The sequence below is a fragment of the Artemia sp. Qi Xiang Cuo genome, chromosome 9, assembly GCF_049724085.1.
Source record: "Artemia sp. Qi Xiang Cuo chromosome 9, ASM4972408v1, whole genome shotgun sequence".
In the NCBI taxonomy this organism is placed as follows: domain Eukaryota; kingdom Metazoa; phylum Arthropoda; class Branchiopoda; order Anostraca; family Artemiidae; genus Artemia; species Artemia sp. Qi Xiang Cuo.
The window spans coordinates 60236959-60253584 of NC_142802.1; the positions used below are offsets into that span (position 1 = coordinate 60236959).

The window sequence follows — 16626 nt, forward strand, 5'->3', positions numbered from 1 at the left end:
ACACTCAATTTTGAAAATCACCCAATAGATATTCCGTCCCATTTACCTTTAACAGCAGAGAATTTGTAATACATTAGTAAAATTTAACCTCCCCCTCCCGTGGCGTTTGCACCTGGCACAAATTTTAAAAAAACGACAACATGAGCTTCTTTGAAATTTCAAGTACTGAACTACCACCTGCAATATTCTTGTTCAGTACCACATTTCGCTTTCACCTGTGTAGAAGAACCATGCCAGTCTCTATGCTCGTGAACGATGTAAAATTGGGGTCGGCAATAATTCGTGCACACTCTAGAAGGTCAGTCACGACGTCACAGCGAGATCTATTACGAACGCTTTCACACATTTTGCCAAACGCTGAATTTAGGATGAGCTTATACATTTCCTTCTCCACCTTTGAATTTGCCTTAGAGCGTTTATCGACAAAGGTGTCGATAAACGTTTTCAAGTAGGGTCACTGATTGAACTGTAGGACCCTATGTAGTTTGGTGATTTTGAAGCCATTGCTCACCATCCAGTGCAAAAGCACATGGTGAACAACGATATTCTCCTTAGGGTCCAAATCAGCAATCAGTTTCAGTTTGGAGGGGGTCCAGTGCATCCCCATATTCTCAACCAATGAACGATTGTAGGGGCTCAGCGAGTCCCTGCTCACCGGCCGATTGATACAAGGCAAAACAAAATCTTTGACTGAGTCGTGAAGTGCCAGCGGAATCTGACCGTCAACTTCAAAGAACCATCCTTGAGGCCCATTGTCCTCGACGGTGGTAATGTCGGGGAACTCACAAGGATTCTCAAGCCATTGATAGTTCCCACACGGCAAAGAGTAGTGGGACATTGCCGAGGGGTACAACGAGTTCCTGTCCAAGAACACTGCATTTGACTTTACACCGGTGCTTTGTCCGCTCGGATCGGTTGATAAGACGCGGTCCCCATGAAAAACATACCCTCCCCTCATTGAACGCTCTACAAAAAGGTGCTGATCTACGTCGGTGATTAGGCCTATTTCCTCCCTTCTAATTTTTAAAATTAAATCCATCACTAACTGGGGTGTAGAAAAATAATAGCCTATATCTAACCCGAACTCTGAATAGATCTGGTCTGTGTTCTTGCAGACTATATCTAGCAGAGTTAAAACTTCACTGGCCAAGTACAGTCTACAATAATCACACCTATTTTTACAATCCCCCTTTGACCACACCTTCTTGGCAAACTCATACTCCTCGGCTGTGCATTCACTGTTGGTCAGTGAATTGTGAAAAGCTTCAATTGGAGGTAGTATCACCTCACTTAAGCGTGCGCCAGAACAATAATAGTCGTATGCGTATATACCTTTGCAGGTCAACAGGTCATACATTTCACTGTCTGGAAAGTGCTGTTTAAGCAAGGGAAAGCTATCAAAATTGTCGCTTTTTTGCACTTGAATCAATTGACTCAATGCCTTGGGAAAAAAACTAAAGGAATCTAAAAACCTGATTTTATTCCAACACGTATGCCCATTATCCACTGCCTGCCATTTCAGCTCGAGAAGCAGCAACTTCTCAGCTGATTTGGGAATAATGTTGTAGGTAAATGAACTATTTACCCATGGACAATCTACTCCCCCTCCTTCCCTATGCATGCTTGCCAGTGCCGGTCAAATAAATTTCAAATCATAATTGGAATTGTGAATAAAAACAGGGATAAAAAACTGCTGGCTAACATTTAAATTACACGATTGGTGCGCAACCCCCCTAAAATTACTACCCCCCGAGGATATTTCCTGCCACAAATGATTTTGGTATCTGACTATCCCCCTCCCCCCTCTTTTCCCTTTAGTCCCCTTATCCTCCTCTACAAACTTCCCCTTACAAACCCAAAATATTTTTTGATTTTTAATAGTGAGACGATCCTCTGCGGACAACACCAATAGATATTTCGTATTTCTCAAACGAGAAATAGCACCATTAGTCGTACCAATCAGGTTAGTCAATGCCTTAAACATAAACTCTGGCCCCTCATCCGATGTTTCAACTATTTCTAACAAGTGCAGGGTGTTAGAATTGTCTCTTTGTACGTGGGCATAGGACACTGCAATGACCTGATGTTCTTTGACTCGGTGTGGATATAGGGGGTCATTCATCTCCACCAGCTTAGCTTCACAGTCTAAAGATATTTTGTCGCACTGGAGAAGGGTGTTCTGGAACTTTTTAAAGCGTAGAATGGCCCTATCCCCTGAAACCGTTTCCACTGTCTGGTGGCCATGCCTTCTACAATGCTTCATGTGGTTTCGCAACTTTAATTCACTCCAAAATCTAAAATCTAGACAGGCATGTTGGACAATAGAAACATACCCCCTTATTTTTACCCTCCTCCAGAACTCTACTAATGTCAGTAATAGGTTTAAAATGACCGATTATGTTCGGTTGACTAGGCGGCGTGTAAAGCAACCAAACCCAGTTTTTAACCAACTCACCTGAGGGACTGCTTACGGGAAATACCACCCCCTTCTTTTTAGAGCGAGTTCCATCATCAAAATTCTGTTTCATACTGAAGCACAGTAGCGCCGACATTCAAATGGGCATTAGCTTTTTCAAACTTATCAAGGGAACGTATAATCACTGTGTATTGTCACTCGCCACAAGAAAAATCTACAAGTTGAACAGGGAACATTTTCTTCAAGACCATTGCCCCGGTATCCCAATTTGTCATGGTCGTGTCATCAGATAGAGGCTTGTATACTAAGCGGTTGACAGAATATCGGAAACACATTAAACACACTGACCTGTTTCAAAACAGATCCGCTGGACACCTTTACAACCTTCTAGATCTGGATTATAATTTAAAACTATGCCCTTATCCCTATGCCCCCCTCTTAAAATAAAATCTTTCTTAAATTTACAAATATTAACACTTAAATTTTCAACAAAAAGAACTAGAGACCCACTACTGTTTTCATTAAAGTTCTCAAGATGCGTTATAATTTGAGCTACCAAATCTATGAAAGCACCCTCAAAATTTTCCAAATTCAAATATACCACCCGTATCTCGGAATGTACATACTGATAATAAACTTCACTTTTCCCTCATTTAAATAAAATGCTATTAGAACAATGGAAGCCTTAATTGATTCCCTCCCCCATAATTGAATTTGATTCTCCAGAAGCGCACAAATTTTATCTACATATGCATGTACAATTTTTACAGGGTCAAAAACAAATTTTCCCCCCACAAGTGAATTAAAGGGATCCCCAAACGTCACAGTGTAAACAACTATTGCATTTAAAATTCTGTTGGTTAATTGAAAATTGGGGGGAGTTGTACCCCCCACCCCCACGTGTATATTACCCCCTCCCCCAACTTGTTCAACAATATCCGGCGAATGGGAATCCACTTCATTCGATTGAAGTGGACCCGTTATGGTATCGGAAGCTGGAGGAGGAGGGTTCCCTGTAAAATCATCCAAAAGCTGCAAGGTATTTTGGCTCAAGTCTACCAGCTCAACTGCGCTATTATCTACATTAAAAAAATCAGCTAAATAGTCATCAATATCGAAAGGTACTTCAATAAAGTTAATGATTTCGTTGTCCTGAAACTCCACTGGCGGTGTTAGAATTGGTTCCTCCTCTTCTTCACTGGACGGCGAATATGGGGCCAATGCGATCTATAAATGAAAAAAATAGCTTATTTTCAAAGTATTCAAATCACCCCTACTGCTTTTAAAATTTTGGATTATTATTGCTTAATAACATTTGGTTAATTCAACTGAAGATAATCTAAGATACGACATAGAAGCGCATCCTGTAGTGCTTCTCTGGCCCACGGCACACCCCTGTGGCGCTTCCCTGACCCGCGGCACTTCTTGGACCCGCGGCGCTTTCCCCAGTGCTTCCTTGACCCACCGGCGCATTCCGGGCTCCGTGGCGCCTGGCCATTTACATAATGCCTCAAAAAGTTGAAATATTTCTAATTCCATACAGGTTCGGTCAACACATGAGTTTAATTATGGAGGTTAGATGAAGGAATTTGAACTACAAAATGTTGAGAACCGATAAGTGACTTTCCCCTCACTTCTTAGCCATTATACCGCTTTGTTTTTACATGAAGTTCTCTGTGTGACACTCTAAGTAATATTGGTATCTCCTTTTCCTGTTTGGTTTTAAATTAGCGGTTTTAGTCAATCAAGGTTTCAATGACTTTTGCGTAATTCTGTGTTTTCTGAAATAGCGGAGAAAAAATTGTCAGCAAAATTAATATTTAGGACATAGGAGTTCTATATTCTATGTAAGAGCAAAACATGTCACGATAGAAATATTCATTGTAAATTAGAACGACAATATGTGACAGATGGGATAATCTCTCTCAAAATTAGGTGAAAAAGAGCAGTCGGTGTTTCAAAGGTACCTAAAAATATATGTGATAGCAATAGAGAAAATAGTAAGGATTAGAAAAAATAGCATTTTGAGTTTCAAAGGCGGTGATTATTAATAGAAATTACCTAAAAATAGTCGCTTATGAGATATCGAAGCGATAGCGAAGATTAGAAAAGAGTGGTTTCTTTGCAAAAAAATTACATTTAGATATCTCCGAGGGAGATAAATTTAAAACAATGGTTGGGGGGTGAGGGGTTAATATCTCGCTGTGATAAGTTTATATTGGGATTGAAAAAGAAAAAAACATTGGAAGAAATAGATGGGTCGGGAAAAATGCTTACATTTGCATAATCCGTCTGGGCTTGGGCACCCGAAGGACCAGGTAACATGTGTTGGAGGCTGGGTGGGCCGGCAGCGCTATGTTCTTACGCGGCTGGGCCGGCTATTTCACGATCTTGCGTAGCTTCGGCATTGTAGTTATCCGCCCACTCTCTCTTAAGTTTCCTGCCAGGCTGCATTGGAGCTGGTACTGATGGGGCTGCCTCACCCTCTCTGGCTTTCTTGGAAGGAGGAGGCACATCATCTTCACAATTGGCCTTAAAAGAAGAGAAACAAATTAATTTCAAAATAATTTTACCCTTTTTTTTACAGAAAGAAAGTTAGTACCCTCGTCCATATAATTTTGTCTAGAAAACCATTAATGTCTTTTCAGTAAAGCAAAAAGTAAAAATTTCACGAGAAATATATTAAGCTTAGAAATCAAACGTTTTTATTAGACAATCAGTAGTCTATAGCCATAGGATAGGAATAGTTGTTTATATTTTTACCATTTAGAAAAATATTAAATTTTACGGTCTATAGGCTTTAAATTAGATCGTTAACCCATCGACCTGTAGAATTATATTTTGCAAACATAGGTTAAAATGCTATTCAATTTATACATAATATTAGCTTCATGCAACTCCCAAAGACTTTTCTAGCCCTGCACTGTTTGTTTTCATTTTACACTGATGACGGTAGAATTGAAGGCATTGCCCTCCCCCTTTACATAATTTACTTACAACTAAGATGTTAGAAGAAATTTTTTGCCCCCCCCCCCTTTCACAAAATGTTCTAAATATATTGTTAAACTTAATTTGAAAATAATCTCTTTCACCGGCTCTCTGACAAATACAAGGCTATTACTTTTAATGCGAAGAAATAGTTTGTTTTCATTTTACACTGATGGCGGTAGAATTGAAGGCATTGCCCTCCCCCTTTACATAATTTAATTACAACGAAGCTGTTAGAAGCAATGTATTGCCCCCCACACCCTTTCACATACTGGTATAAATATATTGTTAAAATTAATTTGAAAATAATCTCTTTCACCGGCTCTCTGACAAATACAAGGCCCATACTTTTAATGCGAAGAAATAGTTGGTTTTCATTTTAAACTGATGGCGGTAGAATTGAAGGCATTGCCCTCCCCCTTTACATAATTTACTTACAACGAAGCTGTTAGAAGCAATGTATTGCCCCCTCCCCCTTTCACATAATGTTCTAAATATATTGTTAAACTTAATTTGAAAATAATCTCTTTCACCAGCTCTCTGACAAATACAAGGTTACGAAACTACAAGTTTAATATACAGCAATCTCTTTTTGCTTAAAACTGTTTTAATTTGACAGCCAAAACAAAACCCTTTGACTAGACCGAAAGCGTGAACACACCGGAAAAGGGTGACAGCTAATTATAGGCCTCACATTGGAGTCTTGTGTCAAATCAGAGCTGGCTAATAACAACAGAGCGATGGATGTCTCAGTTAGAGAAAAGATTACAATTGAGAAAAGCCAAAATTTAACGAAAGGATAATTATTTCTTTTTGCGAGAATTTGGGATTGTAAAACATTGGGTTAGGGTAAAAAGAATATATTTTATGTTTTCCATTGATTATAATGATGTTTGTATGGTTTGGGGGGAGGGGGGGGGGGTTTGGGGTAAAGGAATATATTTTCGTTTTAGCTGAATATACTGGAGGATGTCCAAGGAAAATTCGTTTGAAAATAAAAATGCACTTACATTGCTAATTGCGGCTGTCAATGCTTCTAAAGAGTTAAATTTATCCATTGTTGTATCAACTATGTCAAAATACTTTCTGATAATTTAATCACATTGCATGTCCGTTATATACTAAATCTCATGGGCGATTTGTTATGTAACGGGTAAAACCATATTTAACAAGCCCTCTGATTGGCTGAGAAGGGGGATGTATCCGACTCGCTGATTGGCTGAGAAGGAAACACGTGATCTAACTGTTTCCGGGGAACTCTTAACATTTGGTGAGAGCAACAACAATAACAAATACTATTTCTGGATCATAATATTCGCGATCGATTACACAATCAAGTTCTCGGAAATTCACTTCCCCCTCGAGTCCTAGATCAATAACATTGTTTCCCGTTAGAATTCAATGCGCATGTGCAATCCTCGTTCCGGAGTTATTACACAGAGAAACATCAAATAAATCGACCTTGGAAAAAGAGGTCATTGACCGATTACGCAATCATTCTCCCTAGGGATTCCATGCCCATATATGGAGCCCAGTCAGTATTCTATGCCCATATAAGAAGTCCCGTCACGACCTCCTGAGGCATCTCTACTCAGGACTTTGAAAGTGAATCCAGGCTGAAACTAGGAAGTATTCTTGGCTGAGGGTTTTTATCGTCAAAATCAAGTTGCTACCATCATAGTTTTAAACAAGCTGCTTTGGCTTGTCACGAATATCCTAGTCCAGTCACTGGTACCATTTATGAGCTAGATATTCCACACTTATTTATTTGTTATTACCACAACGCAGAAAGCTTTCGCTTGACGAGCAATAGATTCATATGGTTGATAAAATTCATAAATCTTTCAGCAATTTCTCTCAAATCTCAGGAAATCTCTCAGCTAACTAAATAACAATGAGTGTAAGCTTCCACTTTCGAAAGGCTGATGAAGATATGTTAACCGTTTCCGTGAGGGATTGTCTACGGACCGTTTTAGGTACATCGTCTGACTGACCTAACATTAAACAAAACCTCACCAAAAATTGTGGGTCCATCGACTTCCTAGGCAATAATTTAGGAGACATTAAGATGAATAGGCCACGTTTAAAAGGGGAAATATGATGGATTGCCAGGGATTGTGCTTTTTGACCATCTCTCTGGGGCCAAATGAACAGCTGGTCGTCTCCGAATGGAGTGGGTAGAGGTCATATAAGGGATTTGAAGGAAGTGGGAATTTTGTGGCAGGAGGTAAGGGATGAAACTTTCGGTATATTAGGCCGAAATTGTTAGGTTTATTAGGCCGTATATGAGGCCTAGTGTGTTGGCCTCAGGTGGTTTGGTGGTGTTTTCATTTTAATCAGTTACAATAGGGATTGCCACCAAAGCGCCCCAAACAGAAAGTATCTTCAAGTTGGACGAAAAGGTATAAAAGTGACCTTAAGTGGCCTTAAAAACGTCCATATATTTCAATTGTGTGAACTATATGTGTTTGTTAGACCTCATGTCCATCTGGATCTGTATATTCACGGTAAATATTATTGCTCACCATTATTTTACAGTTATTTCTAATGAGTACTATAAATGTAGAGTCTACAAAAAAGTTGCTAAATAACATTGTCCCTAGTGATGTAAACTAATAATGACATTTTACGGGATGCATAGTCCATCCATATATTTATCCAACCCCCCTTTTTTACGGTAATATATCATGAAATATCAAATTCCAAAATTTACAATACAAAATATCAGTTTACATTCTGAAACAGGAACGTGAACTTTAGTTTCTTGTTCTATGTATATACATATATATATATATATATATATATATATATATATATATATATATATATATATATATATATATATATATATATATATATATATATATATATATATATATATATATATATATATATTATAAATATATATATATATATATTATATATATATATAAATATATATGTATATATTTATATATATATATTTATTTATTTTTATACTCGAAGATGTCAACTGGAAAAATTAATAGAAATAGCTATTCAAATGAGATGAGCCTATAAGCCATAGAAAGCATAAGCAATATTATAAAACAAGATCAAAAACCTGCAAGAAATCAAAGCTGTACATGCATCCACCGACTCGTACGCTAAGATTTATTTGAGGGCACCCTGTGCTCGTATGTAATTCTACAAATGAACCAGTGGGGACATGCTCACTAAAGGAATCTTTATTATTTTCAAAATATATTAAAAAAAAAAATGTTAGATGTGGCCTCTTGTTTTGGAGGGATTCTATATTTTCCCTAGCATTAAACGTTTTAAATCTTGAGCCTGTTCCAGGTTCAACAAAAAGTTAATAATATTTAATAAGAAATGAATTTTTTCTTTCCAGGTGACAGAGAATTAGCAGCTGGAACAATCGAAAATACACTTTTCATTAAATTTTGTATGAAACTTTTGCGAATACTGTTAACTAGCAGCTCTAGCGTATTAAGTTTTGCATAATCATCATCAAATTGGGAAAATGAAGGTGAAAAACCATCGAATGACAATTAATGAGTATTAAAGCATTGAAACTCATATTCTTTTCAGATTTAGTGGTTACCTATTATAATTGCTTATATTTTAATTATCAATTATAATGCGTATTGAGGCATTAGTTAATAAACCGTTCCAGGTTCGCAGTTAATTCACGATAAATTTGAGTTTGTGATTCCCATCTGGAACGCACTCCTAGTCTTATTTTACTTATTTTTCCAGTTCGGATGATTCTCATAGGCGAATGTGGTTCAACAAAAAGTGAATGGTCAGTTATTAATTCCGACGAGTCCTACAGATTGACTACATGTGGTATAAACCCAGTGTTGCAGGATACTGAAGAAATCATCGATACTATTCAAGTCGTAAAAAATTTCTTTGAATCCCGCAAAATTCGGCCTAACCACGTATTTTTCTATGGTGCAGGCTGTGGTCTAAAAGATTACAAGGCCAAGGTGAGATTCGCGCTGGAGTCAGAGCTATCAGCAGATCATATTGAAGTAGAGAGCGATCTATTAGGAGCTGCAAGAGGTTTATTTGGGAAAGAAGAGGGCATTGCTTGTATTATTGGTACTGGATCTAACTCCTGTCATTTCCGCGAGGGAAAAATTCAGCAAAGCATCCCTCCTTTAGGGATTTTTCTAGGGGACGAGGGAAGTGGAGGAAGCCTTGGAAAGACAGTGATTAAGAAGCATCTTCGGAGGCAACTACCGGAAGAAGTATCTACCAAGTTGTGCAAAGTCTTTCCGGAAATTTCTACAACTGAAGTACTTAGAAAAGTGTACAGGTAAGAAATCTACTTACTGTTAAAGGTGAGTTTGCAGAGTTCCGTAGATAGGCGTAAACTGAAATAGTTAGAACTAGAATAGCAGAAAGTTTGTTATAAAAAAAATTAGCTGAATTTCTAAAAATGACGAATCATACCTTTGTCTCAGGTAAGGAATTCTTGACGCGTTATTGACAGCCCTTGCTTATTTTCTTTATTTGTGTGTCTATTTGTTGTGTAGTTTATTAATTTCAATTATGGTTACAGTCAATATCTTCTTTGGCAGTTGTGCAAAATGAATAATATGTCGTTGAATCTCGGGGTAAATAAAGGCTATTTGTGTCTGATGTTTTGATCTGTTTCAGAATCAAACTTGTAAGCTTGTAAAAATTGTAAGTTAAAAGTAAATTTATCCATATTAGGGCATTATTATCCTTAATCCTACCAACTTGGGCATTAAAATATCCTAAGAAATGCTATATTTCCACCTGGGATCCTGTCTATTTGTTCCTTTAACTGTAAATAAAGATCATCTGCGTCACTGCTATCTCCGTCAGTTGGTTCTCAGGGACATATACTGGTGTACTACTAATACCTTGTACTTTTTAGTCGTAAAATGAGCAACTAAAACTCTTTATTAATAACTTCCCATCCTAAGAAAAATATAGAAGCTTCCTTATTCATAATGTGCCCTACTCCCTCTTTATGCACACCATCCTTCCTACAGAGAAAAAAAAATCTAGCTAGAATTAAAAGAGCCTTGCCTTCATTATTTCAGAGCAGTTTGGGAAAACCTGGCAAAAAAGGTTATTCACTCATGTGACTCTCGAGGAACTATCTTGGGCATAAGCTACCAGGCTCCTTCTGGAATGGTTTAAACGTTAAAATGATATACCTCAGAACATTGTTATACCTCCCCCTTCCCTCAGCAATAACTTGTATAGTTTTTTTGCTAGCAAACGAAATTAATTAGAAAAGTAAATAATTACTTCCCTTCATCCTTAACCCCACCCCTAAAACACCTGAACGTTTCAGTTTGATCTCTCAATCGTGAGACAAAAGAAGGCAAGCTTACCAAAACTACAGCTACAGTTAGTCACAATTCCAATGAAACCTATTAGGAAATATATCGGCTTTGTCGAATGACTTCAAGTCCGTTGTGTGGTGTTTTTTTTTTTTTTTTTTTTTTAAGAGATGAGAGCTACTCATATCACCAATCATATAAGTAGATTAGCAAATAACCTATTCATAATCAAGCATGGACACTATTCTGTTTTTCAGAAGAAACAGAAAAACAGATCTTGAATAAAACAGAACAGAAATAGAACAGGTCAACAGAAGACCTGTTTCTGTTTCTGTTTTTCTTTCATACAGAAAACAGCTGTTTTGTTCAAGATACAACTGTTGTTTTCGAACACTTAAAGCTTCAAGCAAAAAAAAGTTTTGTAGGTGATAAGTTTATTATCAAAAAGTTAATAAAAGCTTTATTTGTTAATGTTTTGGGCATTGGCCGGGCATAATGCTTTTGCGTATATTAATCGGCGATCAAAAATGCCGGTTCGCTCGGCACACTAGAAGTAGGTATACTAAGGCGCTTTAGATCGAATTTGGCAGCTCCAGAAAGATTTCTTTGTTTTGAATCCAGAAAATGATTGGGTCTCCAATCTGCAAACATTAACTTTTAGTCCCTCATTAACTTCTCATTAGAATTGCCACTTGCCACGGGTAGCACTTTTCTCTGGCAGTAACACTTCTGAGAAAGTATAGTACTATTGCAGCACGGTTTATGCAAAAAAGAACAGTTCGTGGTAACGAACTTTAAGTAAAGAGCGACCCGGCTCAATGGTAACCGGAACTCTAGAAAACGGAATGTTGATACCAATAGATACATCAAAAGAATCAGATTTTAATGCTGATTTCAAATATATAACTTTCATCAAGTTTAGTCCTACCCATCAAAAGTTACGGGGAAAATTTTGGGGAAAGACCCCCTAAAAGTTATAGAACCTTAATGAAAATCACACCATCATATTCAGCGTATCAGAGAATCCTACTGTAGAGGTTTCAAGCTCCCATCTACAAAAATATGGAATTTTGCAATTTTTGCCAGAAGAAAGATCACGGATGCCTGTTTATTTGTTTTTATTTGTTTTTTTTTTGTAATTTTCCCCAGGGGTGATCGTAACGACCCAGTGGTCGTAGAATATTATGGGAGGACTCATTAGAACGGAAATTAAAAGCTCTAGTGTCCTTTTTAAGTGACCAAAAAAATGGAGGGCAACTAGATCCCCTCCCACGCTCATTTTTTCCCAAAGTCACCTGATCAAAATTTTGAGATAGTCATTTTGTTGAGCATGGTTGAAAATATGATAACTATGTCCTTTAGGATGACTTAATCCCCCGAAGTCCTCGGGGGGAGGGCTGGAAGTTATGAACTTTACCCAATGTTAACATATAGTATTGGTTATTGGGAAGTATACAGATGTTTTCAGGGTGGATTTTTTCTAGTAGTAGGGGGGTGGGTGGATCGGGGGTTATATGGGAGGATCTTTCCATGAAGGAAGTTTTCATGGGGGAAGGGACATTGCTATGAAGGGGGCGCTGGATTTCCCAGCATCATTTAAAAAAAGATCAGAAATTAAATATAAAAAAAACAAGTTTTCCAACTGAAAATAAGGAGCAACATCAAAACTTAAAACGAACAGAAAATATTACGTGTATGATTGGGTTCACCCCCTAGTCAATACTTCGCTCTTTAAGCCAAAGATTTTTTAGTACTTTCATAAGAGCTATTTATTCTAAATAACGGCCTTTGTGATTAAGAGGTCATTTTTAAAGAATTGGAACAAAATTCGAACTTAGCTTAAAGAGCGAGGCATTGACTAGGGGGTGAGACCCCTAATATACGTATTAAAAATATATGAATATAGAAGTTCGTTACATAAGTTAATTCGTAAGTTATATATATTTATTACTAATAAAAACGTTCGTAAATAAAATTAAACAAGTTTCGAGAAAGCCATGTAACCAAATAAAAGTAAAAGTAATATGCAAATTTTGCCTTAATTATTCATGTACGGTGAGCCAAAATCAAAACCTGCATTAATTCAAAAACGTTCAAAAATTAAATAAAAAAAACAAGTTTTTTTCAAACAGTTCGTGGTAACAAACTGTAAGTAGAGCGACCCGGCTCAATGGTAACCGAAAGTCTAAAAAACGGAATTTTGATATCAATAGATACATCAAAAGAATCAGATTTTAATTTTGATTTCAAATATATAAGTTCCAAAAAACAGATTTCAAAAAATATATAAGTTTCATCAAGTTTAAGCTTACCCATCAAAAGTTATGCGCCTGAGAAAATTTGGCTTATATTCGAAAAAAGGGGAAAAGACCCCTAAAAGTTATAGAACCTTAATGAAAATCACACCATCATATTCAGCGTATCAGAAAACCCTACTGTAGAGGTTTCAAGCTCCTATATACAAAAATGTGGAATTTTCCATTTTTTGCCAGAAGAAAGATCACGGATGCGTGTTAGTTTGTTTATTTTTGTTTTCTTTTTCCCAGGGGTAATCGTAATGACCCAGTGGTCCAAGAATATCGTAGGAGGGCTCGTTAGAAAGGAAATTAAAAGTTCTAGTGCCCTTTTTAAGTGACCAAAATAATTGGAGGGCAACTAGGCCCCCTCCCACGCTCATTTGTTTCTCAAAGTCACCCAATCAAAATGTAGAGATAGCCATTTTTTTCAGCATGGTCAAAAATCTAATAAATATGTCGTTGAAGATGACTTAATATCCCACAGTTCCCAGGGGAAGAGCTGCAAGATATGAACTTTGCCCATTGCTTACATATTGTATTGGTTATTGGGAAGTATACAGACATATTCAGGAAGGATTTTTTTCTGGTGGGGGGGGGGGGCTGGAGGAGGGGGTTATTCGGGAGAATATTTCCGTGGAGGATGTTTCTTTGGGGTAAGGGATATTTTTATGAAGTGGGCGCCGGATTTTCAAGCATTATTTAAAAAACGATCAGAAATGTAAATAAAAAAACAAACAAGTTTTTTCAACTGAAAGTAAGAAACAACATTAGAACTTATAACGAACAGACATTATTGAGTATATGAGGGAGTTCGTCCCACAGTCAAGACCTCACTCTTTACGCTACATTTTTTTTAGTGCTCTCAAAAGAGCTATCTATTCTAATTAAACGGCATTTGTGATTCAGGGGTTTGTGAATTAAACAAAATTTTAACTTTTAACGTAAAGAGCGTGGTATTGACTAAGGGGAGAACCCCCTCATATACGTAATAACATATACGTAATAAAAAAAAAACAATAAAAGAACAAGCGATACGGCTCAATACTAATCGAAACTTTTAAAAACGGAATTTTGATGTCAATAAATGTATCAAAAGAATGGGTTTATAATGCTGATTCTAAGTATATAAATTTTTTTAAGTTTAGTATTACTCATCAAAGGCTACGAGCCTGAGAAAATTTACCTGATTTTTTTAAGAGGGGGGAAACATCCCCTACAAGTGGAAGAATTTTAATGAAAATCACACCGTCAGATTCAGCATATCAGAAAACTCTATTACATAGGCTTCAAGCTCATATCTGCAAAAATCTGCAACTTTTTATTTTTTGCCAGAAGAAAAATATACGAATATAGAAGTTCGTTACGTAAGTTAATTTGTAAATTACGTCAGAACTAAATTTAGAGACAGCCATTTAGCAAAAAAAAGTAAAATTTTTATACAAATTTTGTTTACTTATTCAATGACGGTGAGCCAAAATAAAAGCTGCATTAACTAAAAAACGATCAGAAATTAAATAAAAAAAAACAAGTTTTTTAAACTGAAAGTAAGGAGCGACATTGAACTTAAAACGAACAGAAATTATTCCGTATATAAAAGGGGCTGTCCCCTCCTCAACGCCTCACTCTTTACGCTAAAGTTTGACTCTGTCTAAAAACTTTATTTTTTAAAACAATAAAAAACTTTAGCGTAAAGAGCGAGACATTGAGGAGGGGACAGCCCCTTTCATATACGGAATAATTTCTGTTCTTTTTAAGTTTTAATGTCGCACCTTACTTTCAGTTTAAAAAACTTGTTTTTTTTTTAATGACTGAAAGTAAGGAACGACGTTAAAACTTAAAAGGAACAGAAATTATTCCGTATATGAAAGGGGCTGTCCCCTCCTCAATGCCTCGCTCTTTACGCTAAAGTTTGACTTTCACACAACTCTATTTCTTTCAAACAATAAAAAACTTTAGCGTAAAGAGCGAGGCGTTGCCCCCTCCTCATTACCATGGACCAAAATTCAAGAGCACGTGTAACAGATAAATAAAGACGATGTGCAAAACATGAAGTTCAGGGAAGTGCTACTAGGCCACAGGCTTTGGTGACATTGTTCCCTTGAAAACTTCCTGATTGCAACTTGGATTGCTGAACGAATGTTAGTAACTGTATGAGACTGCTTAAGCCTCTTGAAATGTGAAATACGGCGGTGTAACTTCTGCTCGTTTTTCATCTTCCTGGGGTAATAGGTAGTGATACCTATAAATCCAGACCCTTTTGCAGGCCATCAGTCAAATGTCAAGCTAGCCTGAGTGGCAGATTTTAAAGCAGCTTTTAGCTTAACTTGCTTTTTTCTTCTGGAAGCAAGACTTCCCCGGGTAGCTTTCAACCCCCCTGTTGTTTTTAAATAAGCTGTTTCATACCTGGCTTATCAAACATAGAAACTGACAATTTGTCGTTAAACAGTGTTTTGCATCAGAGCTTTCGCAGAAGAGCCTGTTTTGATCGATTGGAACTAAAGAATAATCGTATGCCTGCTCTTCTTGCCACACATTTGCCTGTGTGTCACTTGCTTTGCTATCTGGAGTTTTCTTTAAGGAAGCAGCCTGACTTGATATATTTTTTTAGTTGGTTTGGGTTTTTTATTTGCTGCACCAGCGGTATATACTTTATCTTTGTGCATATCAATTGTATGCTTCCTTTTAAGATGGTACGTAGATTTCATGGTAGAGGCTCCCTAAGCCTTTAAAGTCACTTTGCTGAAGTTGCACCTGATAATTTCTTTTTCCCGTAGGGTACTCGGAGAGATAGCTTCAAAATTTTGATCAGAGCACCAAAGTCGTCATGAGAAGATGATGTCATGATGTTCTTAAAACAAAGATGTTTTTAGGATTTTTTTTTATAAAATTAGAACCATCTTCCAGTAGCCTAAAATTTTGAAAATGACACCTTCACCCAAATCTCTGACTTCTTTCACGTCACTGGCGTAACTAGAGGGAAAGGGGCCGGTTGTCCCCTGACTTGTCCCCTGAAAACAAAAACAAAAATAATACTACGATTAAATTAACAGGATTGGCTGAGGAGGAACTGATAACACAAGCCAAGGAAAGAAGAAAGTTAAATTGAGGAATGGGTCACAACTTGAAAAATAACGCCAAAACTAAATGAATCAAGGGTTAGTATAAGAAATTATATAGAAGATTGTTTCGTTGGAACATCAAGCCAAGACAATTTATCGGCAAATAAAAGCACAATTACAGTTTCCAACTATAGTTTCCTGTAAGCTTAGACCCTTTGCAGCCCAATATTAATTTTAAGGAAATTCGTTTGTCTATAATAGGCTTTTAAGAGATAGATACAAGTAATAATATATTGCTTTGTGATAATTTTTTTTTATTTTTTGGGCTGTATGGTACAAAATACTATGTTCACCCGAAGATTGGTATCCTACTGAATGAGAAAAGTGTATCAGCGATTTATAGAACTTTGACCCTTCCTGAAAATCAACTAGCTACTCCACTGTTTCAACTCTAGGCTTTTCCTTGAAGGGGTATAATTTCGGGTTATGATTTAAAACACTATTTTGTAACCTTGAAGTTCCCGAATATTTCTTTCTTTTATCACTAAAATAAAATTGAG

The 16626-nt window shown here is 36.8% G+C and overlaps 1 protein-coding gene across 2 annotated transcripts in view; it reads left to right on the forward strand.

The window, feature by feature from the left end:
- LOC148948892 (uncharacterized) overlaps positions 1 to 16626 on the forward strand; it is a 52929-nt gene that overhangs the window by 17590 nt on the left and 18713 nt on the right. For both annotated transcript variants that reach the window (XM_089094804.1, XM_089094803.1), the window contains exon 2: positions 9143 to 9707. In XM_089094804.1, the coding sequence (XP_088950930.1) occupies positions 9148 to 9707 (560 nt within the window). In that variant the 5' untranslated portion in view covers positions 9143 to 9147. The remainder of the gene's footprint in view (positions 1 to 9142; positions 9708 to 16626) is intronic.